Genomic DNA, 18,451 nt, shown 5'->3' with positions numbered 1-18,451 from the left:
CTTTGCATGCTTTTTTTTATGTTGAAAACTGGACATTTTAGGTAATACGTTGTAGCAACTCTGGATTTTGATTCTCCTTACAACCTCCAGAGTTTGTTTTTGTTGCCTTTTTGGTTTGTTTTTTAGTGACTTGTCTGGACTAATTTGGTGGAGTCTGTATCCCCCACAGTGGGCAGCCACTGATATCTCTGCTCAGTTGTGTTTTTTTGTTTGTTTATTTTTATTTTTAAGCATGAATTTTAGGGGTTACTTTTGGGTCAGCATAGCTTAGTGGTCAGTCAATGATTAGTCACTCGTTAATTAATCCAGATTGATCCAATAAGGCTTCTACTCTTTGCTAACGGATCTGTGTATGGGTTAAAGTAGAATTGTTAAAGAATCGCTTTGCTCTAGATCAAATCAACCCCCTCAGGCAGTAGAGCTGTCAGTCCTCACAGGCTGCCTCACTCTGGTAGAACTCAGGCCATAGGGCTAGGGAGTTGGAGATGGAAGCAGCTCCAGGCTAAAACATCATAGCAAATTTTTCTTGAATAAATTCTTCTCAATTTGTTGTATGCCTTTGCTCAGTTTCCAAAGTCCTAAAATGATTGTTTTTGGCAGTTTTGCTCAGTTTTTTCATTGCCTTTTTGGGAAAAATTTGCTGAGTTTCTCATTCAGCCATTTTGGAAATCCCTTCAAATGTTTGCCTTCTATTCTTTTGTGATCCTTTTGAAAGAATCAAGGTTAGCTTCGACTCAGAAAAGGGAGAATAGAAAGATAGGAACCCAAGAAAGAAAATGGAAAGCACCAAGCATAATCAAAACCAAAGGAAAGTTCTGGTTTACCTTATGTCTAATCTCAAAATTGTAATCAGAAGTAAGTTGAGGTCACAGCTGAGTTCTTCTCCTAAACTCTGGAAGAAGAACTTCTAGATGATTGTGGGAAAAGAGTCATTCTTTTGAAAATAGTGCTGTTTATTTTGGGGCCAAACTTTCCTGATGAAACTTTATCCTATATCTATCTGTTAATTTAGGCTAATTCCTTAGGCTTAAACATAGAGCACAGCACAAAAGAAGAAATGCGATCTCATTATTTTATTTATTTATTTATTTATTTATTTCTTCTAGCATCTAGAGGTTCTCTATGGAAATCTTGGATAGAAAGTGTTATAAAGCGACCTGCAACAGCTCATGCTTTAAGACCAGATCAGATGATTAGTGATCAATTTGCAACAAATACAAAGGTTTCAGAAATCCAAGATATGCTACAGGAACTCAAAGATACTGCAGTGTTCAATAAATTGGAAAACAATGCTATTAAATATATGTCATCAACAATAGAAAACCTTTCGAAAGCTTTGAGTACACTAAATGATGAAGTGAAAGTTATTAACCTCCAAAGTGCCAATATGTATACAAATGAGACAAGTGAAAGAGAAAAAGAGATTTCCCTGAAGATAATACAAGATCTCAGTAAAAAAAAATGAAATGCTTCAGCAGAAACTTCAAGAAGCAGAAGAAAAATATACACACCTTGTTCGATCCAAAGGCGTAGAACACCAAGCATTGCCCACATCAACACTGAGAGTGTTACCTGAGCCTTCCCCACAATTAGCCATTAGCCAAGCTGACACATTAGACAGTGTAGATAATATTTTGGCCAAAGAATTTGAAATTGTTGTAGATGAGGTCCCCCAAAAAGGGACCAAAACCTTGGGGATCAAGTGGGACTCATCTCCTTCATATACAGCCCAAGGTGAGACAATTTCAGATATAACTGACCAGCAATACCCTTTACCTGAAAAAAAACAGAAAAAGTCTTCTGAAGAGATCACTGAAGATATCATTATAGATAAGATATCAGCGAAGAAAGGCGGTGCCTTTCAGAAAGATGGGACTGATCGGTACCAATCACAGGAAGGAAAGCGCACAAAAGGCCCATATGTGCAGGAGACCTCTGAATCAAATGTGAATGATGATAAAGGTAAACAGAAAGTCACAGGGATCAAACTTGATCACCACTTTGAAATACAAGCACTAGAAAAGAAAAGAAATAAAATCTTTTTCTGGAAGCAAATCAAAGTCACTCACTGAATCAAAAAGTCAACATTTTCCTTCTGATTTCCCTTCTGACACAAAGAGCCAAGGTGGCAAAAGTGGAACCAGTAGTATATGGGAAAGACTCAGGAAAGCCAAACTTCAATATTCACATAGCAAAAGTCAAACTTCTTCAGAGAATAAAGAGGAACTCATCATTGAGTCAATGGACGAAGAAGGCAGAAGTGAGAGGAGTAGCCAAGCGGAGCCATCCAGGTTGAGCCAACTTGATTATTCCTCTGAGAAAATGAAAATAAAAGGAAAGAAACACCAAATCTCTCCAGGAACCATTATAAGCAAAGAAGAAAAAACTGAAGAGAAGGATATGTCAGTCTTCGCCATGAAAGTCAAGTCTCTTGAACTTGTTAAATCACAGTCTAGGATAACTAAAGAGACTTCAGGAATTCCAGATGGCAAAAGAGAACAGAGTAACCTAGAAGAATTTCAGAAAGCCATAGTGTCATTCCTAAAAGAGAAAATTGATAACGTAGGAAAGCCTTTGGATAAAAAGACTAGGTCAAAAGAAGAGTTATTATTAAAAAGAGCAGAAGTTGAAAAATTAGGAATCATAAAGGCAAAAATCGAGGAATATTTCCAAAAAGTGACTGAAACTGTGACAAAAATCTTGAGAAAATACAGATATAAAAAATGCAGGATAAATTGGAGAGAAACCTATGAACTAAAAAAAGTGGTCTAATTTATGCCAGAAGTGCATTTTCAGAAGCAGATTACTGCAAAGTCAGAAATTAGCACCTTACTTTCACAGGAGAGCCTTGGCCCACTAACTGACAATTTAATACAAATGATCTTGGCTGAAAAAGAAAGTGAAAGGGATGTTCCTGTAGCCTCAACAGTAGGGAAAGACCATAAGGAGAAGGAAAAACAAAGGCTAGAAGAAAGGAGCTATGAGACGATAAATAAGAATTTGGAAAAGGAAGAGGCATGGCTCCCAATGAAGGAGGGAAAGCGAGGGCAACAGAAGCAGAAACAGCGGCAGGAAGAAGAGGTGTGGAAGGGACAGCAAAAACAGGATGCAAAAGCAGATTGAGCCAGATGAGAAGCAAAAGAAAAGGGAAGAGGAGAAAGAAGGGCATCAGAAGTCAAAGCAGCAGCAGCTGGAAGCATGGAAGCAAAAAATGAAAGAACAAGGAGTGCCCTTGGAGAAGGAGAAAGGACAGCAGATGATGCAGGTTCAGAAGAAAGTGAGATAACTGGAGCAAGAAAGCAGTTGGCAGAGAGAGGAGGAGAAGCAGAAGCCAAGGAGAAAGGTAGAGGACCATGAAAGGCAGAAGCAGAAAACAGCAAAGGAGATGAAAACTTTTGAACAACCAGAACAGGTGCTCAGTCACACTTCAGTGACATTGTCTTCCAGGTGGCAGAGCACACCAAAAGACGCATTGCAGTTACACCAAAGAAGAGAGTTCAATGGGAATCTTAAGAAATTAGAGAATCTGGCTGATGGAAAGCACCCCATACCAATCATTCCTCCCATCTCTACACAATCTTCCTCACCAGGAGCCTTTTCTATTTCTGGACAGTCTCCCACAAAGTCCATTATTCTTACCCCTCAGCAGACCCAGGCAATGGAAATTGACCTCACCCCTGAAGAGGCCAAGGCACTGAGAATCACCCCCACCTCCCATCAGGTTCAGGAATTGGGGGAAACCCCCACTCCTAAGATGTCTCAGGGTTTGGGAGCAGCCCACACACCTGAGCAGGCCCATGCACTGAGGGTCACTCTTACCCCTCAGCAAGTCCAGGCATTGAGGATAACTCTCACCCATGAGCAGGCCCAGACACTGGGGATTCATGTCACCCCTGAACAGGCCCAGGCACAGGTGGTCCCCCATGTCACCGCTCAGCAGACCCAGGAACTGGGGATCACTCTCACCCCTCAACAGGCCCAGGGACTGGGGATCCATGTCACCCCTCAGCAGGCCCAGGACTTGGGGGCCCCTTTCACTTTAGGACAGGCTCAAGCATTGGGGGTTTCTCTCTCTCCAGAACAGTTTGAGGAATTAGGAGTTCCTCCCACCTCAGATAACAACTATACCTTAGAATCTCCCCACATCCCAGAACAAATCCAACCTTTGGGAGCCCCTTTCACCCCAGGACAGGCCCAGTCCATGGGTATTACTCTCAGGTCTGAGCAGGACCTAAAATTAGGAGCTCTTCTTATTAATGAGCAGTCCTTACCACACAGGGCTGGTTCTCCTTCAAGACATACTCTGGAAGTTGGGATCTTTTCCATTACTGATAAATCTATCACAACACGTGCTCCTCACATTCCTAAGCAGTCCCCAGTATCATCTGCTCCTGTTGCTGAGAAGTCCCCTATATTTGAGGTCTCTTCTACTCCTTTGCAGATATCAAGGTCTCCTCTTACACAAGCCCCCTTTGTCCCTGGGAAATCCTTGGGAATGAGGATTCCTTCAGAACCCAGGAAGCTCCTGGCACCACAGACTTCCTTCCTCTAGACAGACCCCAGTTTCTAAGGGTCAATCCACCTCTGTTCGGTTCCCAGCTCCAGTCCCCAGCCCAATATCTGGGCCCTCTCCCACTCCAGGGCAGCCCCTTGCACCAGGCCCTTCTTAGTTCTAGGCAATTCTTCATATCTAGGGACATTGTGACTCCCCAGTTGCCTCTGATATTGAAGCCCCTTCTTGACCTCAGACAGCTCCTTATATCTGGAGTCCCAGGCACCTCTGCACAGATTCCCAGTATCTGGGCTCCTTTCTCTCATGGGAAGTGTTTGGTTCCTGGGGCTTCTTCCACCCCTGAGGAACTCTTGGAATCTGGACCCTTAACCCTCTCTGAGCAGCCCCAGGCATTCCAGACCTCTGCCACCCATGAGCAATCTCCCTATCTACAAGCCCCTTCTACCCTTAGGCAGCATCTGTCACCATGGACCCTTCTTGGGCAAGCCTGCCCACTATGGATCCCTCCCACCCTGGGCAACGCCCTACACTATGGGCTCCCTCAACCCCTGGAAAGCCCCAGAAAAATTTGTCCTCTCCTGTCTCTAAGAAAAATAAGGAAAGATTGTCAATTATTTCTTCTCTGAAACCTAAATCAGCATTGGTCCATCCCAGTGCTCCAAGTTTCAAGGTACCTCAAGCCCCTTTCACCACTAAGAAGTTCCAAATATCAGAGGTCTCTGACACTTATGAAGAAATCCAGAGACCCCGGAGATCCTTTTGCTACGGAACAATTTAGAACATTTAAGTCCTATCTCACTGATTACAGGACACCAGTATCCCAAACCCCTTACATTGATGAGGGGGCCCTTCCTACTCTCATTAAGCCTGTAATATCATTACCTTCTCTTACTACCCAAAACATCACAGAGCTCACCTTCTGAATGGGACCAGAAATCCCGATTTCCCCCTATAGATAAGCCCTGGATACTGACCTCACTTTCAGGTACCCAGAAAACCAAGATGATGGTGCCCACTTCCTATCCCCAAGAGCTCAAAGAACAGAACTATTTTGTTGATGTGGAGGCTCAGCGGAAGAACCTGATTCTCTTAAATCAGGAGACAAAAGCTTCTATACTCCCTTCACAACTACACACAACAGCTAGGAATCTCATAATTGAGACACTTCATACGGACAAAGTTCGGCTGGGATACCTATTCCACAAGTACATTGCCTATAGGCTGATCCAGTGTGCAAGGTAGATATAAATATTGTGTGTCCAGTTTTCTGAAATCAGGTTTAGTCCTGATTTCAAATATCCTCCCTCGCTGCCCTGTAAGTATATACATATTTGTCAGATTAGATGTTCTAAAAGATTCTCTTATAGAAGGTCTGTGGAATGGAAGCATATTTAAGATAGTAAAAGGAAGTCTATTTTTTAGGAAATAAAAAATGTCTTAAAACATCTATTTCATTCATTTATATCTCTAGCAGACTTGCTTAAGTATATTTTGTGGATCATGGTTGATCTCCAAAATATCAACTTCAGAAGTTTAGAAATGCTTCCAACTGGAAGAATGGTAACTTCCAACTGGTAACAATTTATACATTGGTCAGCATTATAAAAGAGTACTTCCCCACATCAAGACTAACATGAAATATTATCAGTTTTTTGGTTCATTGCCAATGTAATAGATAAAATATGGCATTTCAATGCTTTAATTTGCATTACTTTTATTATAGGTTGAGGTTAAGCATCTTTGCATAGACTTAAGAGCCATCTGTATTTTATTTTCTGTGAAGATTCTATTCAATACTTTGCCCATTTTTCAATTGGGTTGTCAAGTTGCTTTTTTAATTGATTCGTGGGGCCTGTTCAAATATTTGGAAAATTAGTCCCTTGTCTGTGACATAAATTGCCAAATTTCCCCCACTTGTGTTTTGACTCTGCTTTTGGTGGGTTCTGCTTTCTAAAAAAATTTTGATTTTTATGTGTTTATATTTTCTTATTTAAATATTTATTTATTTATTTTGGATGCACTGGGTCTTAGTTGCGGCATGTGGACGTCTTAGTTGTGGTACACAGACTCTTAGTTGCGGCATGTATGCGGGATCTAGTTCCCTGACCAGGGATCGAAGCCGAGCCTCTTGCACTGGGAACTTGGAGTCTTACCCACTGGACCACCATGGAAGTCCCTATATCAATATTTGCAATAATGCTTTGTACCATATTTAGAAAGGCCCTCTCCACTATGAGAAATATAAAAAAATTATTTCTAGGTTGCTTTTAGTACTTTTATGGTTGGTTATTAGTTTTTTGTTTGTTTGTTTTACATTTAAGTCTTCGATTCTAAGCTTTCTGTTGTGAGATATAGGTGTGATGTTTTTCACTCCCCCACATGGCTGCACAGTTGCCCCATCACTATTTACAAAATAATCTACCTTTTTCCCCATTGATTTGAATGTAGCTTCGTCATAAATTGTTGTATCATTTAAGTCCATAACTGGATTTTCTATTATTTTTTATTGATTGCATATAGATGAGTTACTTCTATTCTCTGTTATTTATTGCAGTTTTATTTTTATGATGCTGAGTCTTCATGGTAGTTAGTACTATTTGCCAGTACTTGTCAATGAGATGTGAGCAGAATTAATGTGTATCATTTCTGTACTAAGCTTGTCATTGTCAGTTTGAGACCCTCTAGAGTCTCCTTTTCCTCTGGTATGATAACCTATAGTGTTCAAGGTGATGACTGCTCTGTTAGCCTGTGTTCCTGAGAGTATAGAATGAAGCTCATTCCCTGCAAAGCTATGATGGATTTGTAGTATGAGCAACAGGTAAACTTTTGTTTACAAACAGCAAAATCCAGTTTATCTTTACTAATATAGTCTTCCTATTCAAGAAAATGATATACCTTTGTTTTTGTTCAGGTCGTGTGTGTGTGTGTGTGCGCGCGTGTGTGTGCGTGTGTCCTGTTGGAGCATTCTAAAGTTTTCATCTAGCTCTTGCATATTCTGCCATAAGTGTATATCTTGCTAGTTTTTATTTTTGTTGTTACTATTGTAAATGGACTCTCTTCTTCTATGATACCTTCTAACTGGTTGTTATTTGTATAAATGAAGGCTAGATTTCTCTATATCAATTTTGTATGCAGCCATCTTACTGTATTCAAAAGCATGTGATAGTTTTTCAGTTGATATTCTTGAGTTTTCCAATTACATAATCATATCACCTGCAAATAATAATTTTTTACATCTAGAATTTCCAACTTTTAAACATCTCATTTCTGTCCCTGTCTACCTGAATTGATTAGTACCTTCAGAACTATATTAAAAAATATTGGTGATGTGGCCACAAGGCCATCTTTGTTCATTTGACTTGCCCTGAGTAACAGCTAGTAGTGCCCTTCCATGGTCCCATGTTATTTTTTTCTAGGAAAAACTCACCTTCAAGAACATTTAAAAGGATTGTTTATATTTATATTCTCCTTTCTGAAAAAGTTACAAAACAACTTTAACCTTAGTCAATTTCATTTTGAGGGGGGTTATTTTCTCCATTCCTTTGTAACTCAGAATGCCAAAATGTAAGTCCTTTCATTGCTAATTATTATAGTGGTGATAGTGGACATCCTTCTAGTATATGTCATTAAAAAATGCTGGCTTTTGGGTTGAAATACATTTTATCATATTAAAAAAGTATCCGTCAGCTCCTGTTTTGTTATTTTTTTTAAATCAAGAGTGGATGTTGAATTTTGTTAAATTTATTAAATCACATTTTGTTAAATGTGATTTCAGCACTTCATTTTCATGGTTATTAGAGAACATATTTTCTCCTCAGATCTATTAATATGATTAATTATTTTAAACCATCATCATATCCCTGGAATTTGTCCTTGTTGTACCTTTCTTTGAATGTGTTACATTTGCTAATATTTTATTTAGGATTTTACTTTGCATCGATATTCATTAGTAAGTTTGGTGGTTTACTTCTTTTGGTGCTATCTTTGTCAAATTTTGGTATAATTTTAAGTTTATATCATTTAAAAAATGTGAAAGCTTATTTTTTTTCTATGCTCTGGAACAGTTTAATGATAAAATTAGCTATTCTTTGAAAGTTTGGTAGATTTCACCTATGATATTATATGGGCTTGGTACTTTTGGGGGGGAATTCTATGACAACTTTCTTAATTTTTATATGGCAATTAAGTTTGTTTAGTTTTAGTGAAGATTTTGAAGATCTAAGTGACACGATGTGACCTGTTTTAGTAAAATCATTTAAAAATGGAAATATATAGATCAACATTTCACAACAATATTTAATTTATACACTTATAACTTTTATAATTGATCCATCAAGGATCAATTTGTTCATTCTGCAGAAAGCTCTTCTTTAATATTTAATGTTATAATAATCAAATCACCAACAGGTATAACAAGGAATTAAATATTGACAGATGAAAGATTCCATAATAAAAATGGCTGAGTCAAGAAGATTCTAACATTATATGGGAGAGAAAACATAAAGTATAATAATATAAACTATTTTAGAATAAAGAAAGTTTTGTAGAACCTCTGTAAGTAAAGAGTCCATGTTTAAATGCTAAAATACAGTTTTAGAGTTGTATTACCACATGATCAGTGTAATATACCTGAAAAGCAATGATGGAAAGAATGTAAAATTACACCAGATGCTGATAATGAAACATTTCATTTCCATATATATTGAAGAAAGTTCTTAAAGATACTAAATGTTGTGGTGACTAGATAGGATTTAACTTATCATTTAATTCATCAACATTTAAAATATCCACTACATGCCAGGGGCTGGGTTAGGCCCAGGGGGTAGAGGGTGGAAGGATACAAAAATGGATAAGCCATAACCCTGCCTTGAGGGCACTCAAAGTCTACTAAGAGACAGTCATACAAACAGATGATTATATAGTATGATGTGGAAAGAATATATCACCTACTCTATACAAGAGGACTGAGGAGAGGGGAGAGTTAGGTAAAGCTTCTAGGAGTCCAGACCTTTGAACAATGTCTCAAAGAACTAGTAAAAGTCAGTAAGGCAGCAAAGGCAGAGAGTCTAGCAGGATAAAGAAAGGAAGAAAGAAGCAAAGTTTTGTGTGTGTGTGTGTGTGTGTGTGTGTGTGTGTGTGTGTGTGTCTGTCGGTGGAAACCAGTAACTGTTTTGGGGCACAATGAACCATATCCATATAAGATGGCGAATTTAAATGATAAATGTTTTGTGTGTTCTGACTGCTTCACCAATCGGCCGTTCCCCCATCTCTCTCCCTCTCCTTGGGCTTCCCTATCCCCTGAGACACACAACAATATTGAAGTTAGGCCAGTTAATAACCCTACTATGGCCTCTAAGTGTTAAAGTGGAAGGAAGAGTCTCATGTCTCTCACTTTATCACTGTAAGTCAAAAGCTAGATATGAATGAGCTTAGTAAGGAAGGCATGTTGAAAGCTGAGAAAGGCTGAAAGCTAGGCCTTTTGCACAGTTAGCTAAGTTGTGAATGCAAAGGAAAAGTTCTTGAAGGAAATTGAAAGTGCTACTCTAGTGAACACATGAACGATAAGAAAGACAAACAGCCTTATTGCTGATGTGGAGAAAGTTTTACTGGTCTGGATAGAAGATCAAACCAGCCATGACATTCCCTTAATTGAAAGCCTAATCCAGAGCAAGGCCCTAAGTCTCTTCAATTCTATGAAGGCTGAGAGAGGTGAGAAAGCTGCAGAAGAAAAGTCTGAAGCTAGCAGAGGTTGATTTATGAGGTTTAAGGAAAGAAGCCTCTTCATAACATCAAAGTGCAAGGTGAAGCAAGTGCTAATGTAGAAGCTGGAGCAAGTTATCCAGATCTAGCTAAAATAAGTAATGAAGGTGGCTATATTAAAAAACAGATTTTCAATGTATACAAAACTGCCTTATATTGGAAGAAGATGCCATCTAGGACTTTCATAGCTAGAGAGGATTAGTCAATGCCTGGCTTCAAGGCTTCAGAGCTTTGAAGGACAGGCTGACTCCCTTGTTAGGGGCTAACGCAGCTGGTGACTGTAAGTTGAAGCCAGTGCTCATTAACCATGCTAAATTAAAATGCTAAATCTACTCTGCTATGTTCTATCAATGAAACAACAAAGCTTAGATGACAGCACAACTATTGACAACATGGTTTACTAAATATTTTAGGCCTACTATTGAGACCTACTGCTCAGAAAAAAAAGATTCCTTTCAAAACATTACAGCTCATTGACAATGCACCTGGTCACCCAAGAGCTCTAATGGAGATGCTCCATTAATCTTAATCTCCATTAAGATTCATGTTGTTTTCATGCCTGCTAACACAGCTTCCACTCTGCAGCCCATGGATCAAGGAGTAATTTCGACTTTCAAGTCTTATTATTTAAGAAATAGATTTCGTAAGGCTATACAGTAGCTGCCATAGATAATGGATCTGGGCAAAGTCAATTAAAAAGCTTCTGGAAAGGATTCACCATTCTAGATGCCATTAAGATCATTCATGATTCATGGAAAGAAGGCAAAATACCAACGTGAACAGGAGTTTAGAAGAAATTGATTCCAACCTTCATGGGTAACTGAGCAGCTCAAGACTTCAGTGTAAGAAGTAACTGCAGATGTGGTGGAAACAGCAAGAGAACTAGAATTAGAAGTAGAGCCTGAAGATGGGACTGAATTGCTACCATCTCATGATGAAACCTGAATAGATGAGGAGTTGCTTCTTATGGAAGAGCAAAGAAAGTGTTTTCTTGAGATAAATTCTTCTGATGAAGACGCTGGGAAGACTGTTGAAATGACAACAAAGGATTTAGAATACTACAAAAAACTTAGCTGTTAAAAAGCAGTGGCAGGGTTTGAGAGGACTGACTCCAATTTTAAAAGAAGTTCTACCATGGGCTTCCCTGGTGGCGCAGTGGTTGAGAGTCCGCCTGCTGATGCAGGGGACACGGGTTCGTGCCCCAGTCCAGGAAGATCCCACATGCCGCGGAGCGGCTGGGCCCGTGAGCCATGGCCGCTGAGCCTGCGCATCCAGAGCCTGTGCTCCGCAATGGGAGAGGCCACAACAGTGAGAGGCCCACGTAATGCAAAAAAAAAAAAAAAAAGTTCTACCTTGGATGAAATGCTATCAAACAAACAAACAAAAAATGCTATCAAACAGCTTTACAGGCTACAGAGATATCATTCGAAAAAGGACAAGTCAATGGATGCAGCAAACTTCATTTTTGTCTTATTTTAAGAAATTGCCAAAGCCACCGAAACCTTCAGCAACCACCACCTGATCAGTCAGCAGCCATCAGCACTAAGGCAAGATTCTCTACCAGCTCAGATGACTGTTAGAATTTTTTAGCAATAAAATATTATTTATTTATTTTTTAATTTTTAAAAATTGATATATGGTTAATTTACAATGTTGTGTTCGTTGCAAAGTGATTCAGTTATACACATATACATATATATACATATATATACATTCTTTTTCAGATTCTTTTCCATTATAGGTTATTACAAGATACTGAGTATAGTTTCCTGTGCTATACAGCAGGTCCTTGTTGTTTACCTATTTTATATATAGTAGTGTGTATATGTTAATCCCAAACTCCTAATTCATCTCCCCCACCCCCTGGTAACCACTTTGGTAACCATAAGTTTGTTTTCTATGTCTATGAGTCTATTTCTGCTTTGTAAATAAGTTCATTTTTATCTTTTTTTTTGGGGGGGCCATGCCATGTGGTTTGCAGGATCTTAGTTCAACCAGGGATCGAACCCGTGTCCCCTGCAGTGGAAGCAGGGAAGCATGAAGTCCTAACCACTGGACCACCAGGGAATTCCCTGTACCATTTTTTCAGATGCCACATATCAGTGATATCATATGATATTTGTCTTTCTCTGACTTACCTCACTTAATATGATAAAATTTGGGTCCATCCATATGCTGCAAATGGCATTATTTCATTCTTTTTATGGCTGAGTAATATTCCATTGTCTATATATACCACATCTTTAACCATTCATCTGTTGATGGACTTTTAGGTTGCTTCCATGTCTTGGCTATGGTAAATAGTGCTGCTGTGAACATTGGGGTGCATGTATCTTTTCAAAAGAACGTGTATCTTTTCAAATTAGAGTTTTCTCCAGATATATGCCCAGGAGTGGGACTGCAGGATCATATGGTAACTCTATTTTTAGTTTTTTAGGGAACCTCCATCCTGTTCTCCATAGAGGCTGCACCAATTTACATTCCCACCAACAGTGGAGGAGGGTAGTAATAGTTTTATATCCAAATTCTGATCATGCTTTTTCTCTGATGTCAGGAAGAACTTGGCTCGAATTTCCAGTTCTGAACTTCTCTAAGACTCAAATGTGCTGACTCAAATTTGTAAAATTGATGTAATGATAATTACTTCAAAGAATGGTTGCAAAGAGACTTCCCTGGTGGCGCAGAGGTTGAGAATCCGCCTGCCAATGCAGGGGACGATCCCTGGTCTGGGAAGATCCCACATGCCGTGGAGCAACTAAGCCCGTGTGCCACACCTACTGAGCCTGCACTCTAGAGCCCGCTCGCCGCAACTACTGAGCCCACGTGCTGCAACTAATGAAGTCCACGTGCCTAGAGTCCATGCTCCGCAGCAAGAGAAGCCACTGCAATGAGAAGCCCCTGCACCACAACAAAGAGTAGCCCCCGTTCACCACAACTGGAGAAAGCCCGGACGCAGCAATGAAGACCTAACGCAGCCAAAAATAATAATAAAAAAAATATATAAAATTAACTCAGAAAGTTAATATATTTAAGTATTAAATGATCCATATATACAGTAGGTTCTAAGCTATTACAACCCACAAAGAGACCTAAGAGTTATTCCCTTCCCCCTCTCTCTATATATGTAAAATACATATATTCAGAAAAACGTCTTCAGTGGGTTCCCATCGCCTACCTCCCCCAAAATCCAAACTCCATAATATGCTGTTTAAAGCCTTTCATGATCCAGCTATGTCAGTCTCATCCCCCACTATATCCTTTCACATATCTGTGATCTAAAAGTTCCAGACTATTCACCACTCCCAAAATATAACTTTTATTGTCTTGCCTTTATTTATAGTGTTCCCTCAATCTGGAATTCTTCATCCCCTTTTTCTCAAACTTCCGTGGCTATAAGTTTTACCTGACATTTTTTTTAAAATACAGATCCTGAAGCTTACCCCCAAGATTTTTTATTCAGAAGGTCTGGGGATGCACCCTGGAATCTGCATTTTCAACAAGCACCACCCTCCCACCCCCAATAAAATGATTCAGTCCAGGTGATTAGGGTCCATACTTTGAAAAATACTGGTATTGTGGAAAGAGAAAAGATCTGGGTTTGCTTCCGAAATCTGTTATTTATCAATTATGTGACTTTAGAAAATTACTTAACTTTGCTCAGAATCCTTTTCCTCTCCTGTAGAATAGGGATGGCAAAAAACTATGTTTTGGAGGCCCAAACATTGTGGCCTACTACATTATAGTAAAGAGAGTACTACATTTTTATGACTGTTCCTCAAGATCCTATTCAATATCTTCCTACGAAGCATTCTTTATTCCTCTTATTAGAATTAATCATGTTTTCCTTTTTGCTCAAACAGCTAAATTGCTATTTAGCATTTATTTCATTCTCTCTCTGACACAATTTATTAGTCTCCTAATCTGGCTTGTAAGTGCTTTGAAGGCAAGGACACTCTTTTTCATAATTGTATTAAGTACCTTCTATATGTTGTATACATATCAATACTAAAATATAATATATTAAAAAAATAATGAGCAACACTATTTTAACACTAAAAACTCTGTGAAGAGTTAATGAAAATTTGACAGTCATATAGAGTTTTGAAAGTTTAGTCATATAGGGAACTAGATTAAGGTCTCATTAAGCAAGCCTGCCACCCCTATACTATCTCTCTCTACTTACTAAGGATGAGATGAGAATGGTGACACCAGGTTTGCTGAGTTAGTGTCAGTAATTATATGAATCTCATTCTTGTTAATTTTTCCAAGAAACAACATAATTAAATGGTTACAAGCCATCCAGAATACTGGGAGAGGTTATGAGACCCAGAACCTCTACATAATGCTGAGCAGAATTGATGACTATCAAAAAAAGGTGATGCAGATCTGCACAGGGAAGCAGAAGTCGCTACAGCAGAAACAGAATCAGTGCCTGAGGAAAATGACGTACTTACTCAGCCAGGTAATCTGTTTTCTCTTCCCTCTCCCCAGTGTGTTGTAAGAAAAGGCAAAGTGGTAGGCTTTGAAAATAAGTTACCCAGAGATACCATAACATACTACAAATTTCATGGCTTAAAACAACAGAAATGTATTCTCTTACAGTTCTGGAGGCCAGTTCGAGAAATCAAGGTGTTGGCAGGGTTGGTTCCTTCTGGAGGCTCTGAGGGAGAAATTTGTTCCAAGTCTCTCTTCTAGATTCTGGTGGCTATAGACAATCCTTGGCATTCCTTGGCTTGTAGCTGCATAACTCCAATCTCTGCCTCTGTCTTTCCCATGGCCTCCTTCCTAGTGTGTTTTATGTTCTCCTCTTACAAAGCCATGTGTCATTGGATTTAGGACCCATCTGGTTAAACCAGGATGACCTCATCTTGAGATCCTTAACTACATCTGTAAAGACCCTTTTTCCAAATAAGGCCACATTCACATGTTCTGAGTGAACATATCTTCTGGGGAGTTCATCATTCAATCCACTACACTGTGACTTCAGTGAAACTCCTAAATTGACAACAGGAATACTGGCTGGACTCTCTAGATGAGAAAAGGTTAGAATAGGAGAGACTTCCAGAAATGCTCAACTCCTTCCTAGTCAACCCACATCTACCGGCCTCTAGATATGAAACCTCTTGAGCTCACTGCTCTCCAGCTGATTCTTGGTGGTTACATTCCTCAAAACTATCAGAAAGCAAGTTTTAATATGCATTTACAAAAAATGGAGATAAGGGTTTACTTAACTTGCTTACATAGCACCAGGCACAGAAGATCCTGCTAAACTCTGACATCCACCCAATTATGTCTCAGAGCCCTCTCTGAGATGACCATCAGTATGCTTTTGGAAGTGATACCTTCCAAAAGTTATAGAGCTGAGATTAGAGTTCTTTGTTCTGGGATTATATGCTCCCATTATTTTCTCCAGCATGGAGTTCTGGAACATTCTTGGAGTTCTAGGAATATTTATACATCATTTTCTTTTACTAAAGTAAATAATTTACAAGATTAGTTTACTTGCTACTCTAGAAGGTACAGAGAGACTTCTCATTATAGACATATTGTGAATTTTCCAGAAGTTACTTTTTCTTTTCTTTTCTTTTCTTTTTTTTTTGGCCATGCCACGCGGCTTGCAGGATCTCAGTTCCCCAACCAAGGATTGAATCCAGGCCACAGCAGTGAAAGCCTGGAATCCTAACCACTAGGCCATCAGGGAACACCCAAGAAGTTACATTTTATTTTATTTTATTTTACTTTATTTTATTTTATTTTACTTTATTTTGTTTTATTTTATTTTAGTTTGGCTGCACTGGGTCTTAGTTGCGGCATGCACGCGGGATCTCATTCCCCAACCAGGGATTGAACCTGGGCCCCCTGCATTGGGAACAACGGGCCTTACCCACTGGACTACCAAGGAAGTCCCTAGAAGTACACTTTAAACATTAAAACTCTCTGACCTCAAAAATTGGATATTTTTGACAGTTCTGGGTTTGGAAAATACGACCAATGTAAATGGAGTAAAGCAAGATGAATTGGCAGTGTCATGAACTGTCTGACAGGAATTACAATGTCTAGGTCATTTCAGGGGATTAATATGGGTCTGGGGTCAGGGAAGCTAGAATCTAGATGATGAGGTGGGTATCAAGGCATCAAGAAGGGAGGGGAAAAAGCAAAAAGGAAGAAAAGGGTAGAAATGAATAAATACACTGAATCAGAGTGGTGGTCAAGAGGTTGGTTCTGCTACCAGATTGGGTTCAAATCAGCTTCACCACATACTAGCTAAGAGATCTTGGGCAAGCCACTTAGCTTTTCTGAGCTTCATATCCCCATATGTAAGAAGACAAGGATAATAATAGCACCTATCTCATAAGGTAGCAAATATCAAATAAATTAATACATAGAAGGCACCTGACAGTCAAAATTAGCTATCATTATATTTGCACAATGTTTCACAACTGATGAATATATTGTCTTACACAACTCTCATAAGAACCCTGTGTTTATTATTCTTGTTTTAGAAATGAGAAGAAAGAAGTGCAGATAAAATTAGCAACTAACCCAAAGTCACAAAGCTGGGAAATGAGAGGACTAAAACTAGAACTTAATGCAGGACCACGGTTTTTATACATCACAGTTGCCAACTCTGAAATTGTGTGTTGGAGGCAGGTAGAGGTCGAGGAGTGGCAGGAGGAAGGGAGAAAGGGCCTGGAGAAGGAGAATTCCTTTTCCAAGGAAAAGGAAGTGTCATAGTTTAGCTAAGGCCAGCTAGGAAGACCTTCCTAAAGACTTTGGCCCTTTCTTTTCATGATTTCCTTTTTCTGATTTATTTATGTTTAGCTTCAAGAGATATATAAATTGAATCTAAATCAACCTATCCCTTTGATCATCAAAAAGAAGCAAATATCTGCCTCTACCAAATTTGTTCAACAGCCAATCCTAAAAGAAGAGGACAAAAAGTATGACATATTCAATAAGTTCAGGTATGTGGTAGGAAAGACTGACATTAAACTTTCTTTGGATAATATCTGGGACCTCATGATTCTTTTTCCTGCCCAAGAGCTTCCCCTTCTCCACAGTTTTGATATGGTTCAGTGGAGAATATTAATTTTCTTAGCTAATTTAGCAAAAGGCTTATTTCTACTTAAATATTTAATAACTAATTTTGAGTTCCTTAAAAAAAATGAAGTTGATTCTTCCTTACGAAGAAACAAATTATTTTAATACACACAGTGAAGAAACTTAGAAGCATTACTTGTTGTTTTTTTTTTTTTTTAAGAAGGTAGGAACTTTGGGAAGGAAGGGGAAAAGACTGCTGTGGGGGAAACATAGCCTGCATATGGAGTGTATACTCCATGAAGCTAAGAAAGTCGTTTTAAAACGTATTAGTAGGTGAAGTCAGAAATGCAACTTTCAGGGGGAAAAAACGTTATTTCTGCAAATTCTGCTGTTTTAATCCATCTCTCGGTCAAAGTGGGCATAGCTAATGTTCCTTGGTTCCAGGGGGGCTTTATAGGACACGGTGGTGGTGACGAGAAGGGGCGAGAATAGGAATTATATCTTTTGAATGGCTATGGAGTTCAGGAGAGTTTGACGCTTCCAAATGGTGCTTGTTCTCTAATTCTCTAGACAAGAAGACCAAATGGAAGCCATCTGGAGTGCTGATCTATTCACTTCAAGTTACCCAATAACAGAGAAGACATCAATGTAATCACTCTGGGCCCAGCTGGGTGGGTACCCAGATATTCCTATGCTGCTCCAGTTAGATGTTCACTCTACGTTCAGAAGATCTCTTATATGCATTCAACCAAAGTAAGTTAAGGACTGGGAGGGAGCACTCTGGTAATTGGGCCTTTGGTCACATACCTTTTGTTTCCCTAACCTGACTTTCTCTTACAGCACCAGGGAGTTGCCAAAAGTAGTTTTTTGGTGTGAGGTCAGACTCACACCAGCCATAAAATAGTACAGGTAAATTCAACATTAGTCTTTTATTTCTCTTCATAGGCCTATAGATGTCACTACTGGAATAATATAAACAAGCAAACAAACAGACAAAAAGCAGTTATAATACCATGAAACCTAATCTAACACTAGATAGGTCCACTTTGAATTCCACCCTTAGGGATTTATTACTGGAAGAACCAGAAAGACCGTAGTAGAATGCTCTCGCCCACTTCATGATTCAGTAACATGACC

General features: G+C 39.1%; 1 protein-coding gene across 1 annotated transcript in view; it reads left to right on the top strand.

The window, feature by feature from the left end:
* Window positions 1–18,071, top strand: part of FAM186A (family with sequence similarity 186 member A) — a 62,753-nt gene extending 44,682 nt beyond the window's left edge. The window contains 12 exon segments of the mRNA XM_027108198.1: window positions 1,107–1,453; window positions 1,455–2,017; window positions 2,019–3,104; window positions 3,106–4,539; window positions 4,541–4,642; window positions 4,749–5,032; window positions 5,035–5,264; window positions 5,266–5,408; window positions 5,410–5,751; window positions 14,543–14,735; window positions 17,096–17,238; window positions 17,885–18,071. Coding sequence (XP_026963999.1) covers window positions 1,107–1,453; window positions 1,455–2,017; window positions 2,019–3,104; window positions 3,106–4,539; window positions 4,541–4,642; window positions 4,749–5,032; window positions 5,035–5,264; window positions 5,266–5,408; window positions 5,410–5,751; window positions 14,543–14,735; window positions 17,096–17,238; window positions 17,885–18,071 — 5,054 coding nt within the window.
* The last annotated feature ends 380 nt before the right edge of the window (window positions 18,072–18,451 follow it).

This window comes from Aethalodelphis obliquidens, unplaced genomic scaffold (assembly GCF_003676395.1).
Source record: "Aethalodelphis obliquidens isolate GAN/ISIS:26980383/991018 unplaced genomic scaffold, ASM367639v1 scaffold8, whole genome shotgun sequence".
Taxonomy (NCBI): Eukaryota; Metazoa; Chordata; class Mammalia; order Artiodactyla; family Delphinidae; genus Aethalodelphis; species Aethalodelphis obliquidens.
This window is presented reverse-complemented; position numbering and strand designations above follow the sequence as displayed.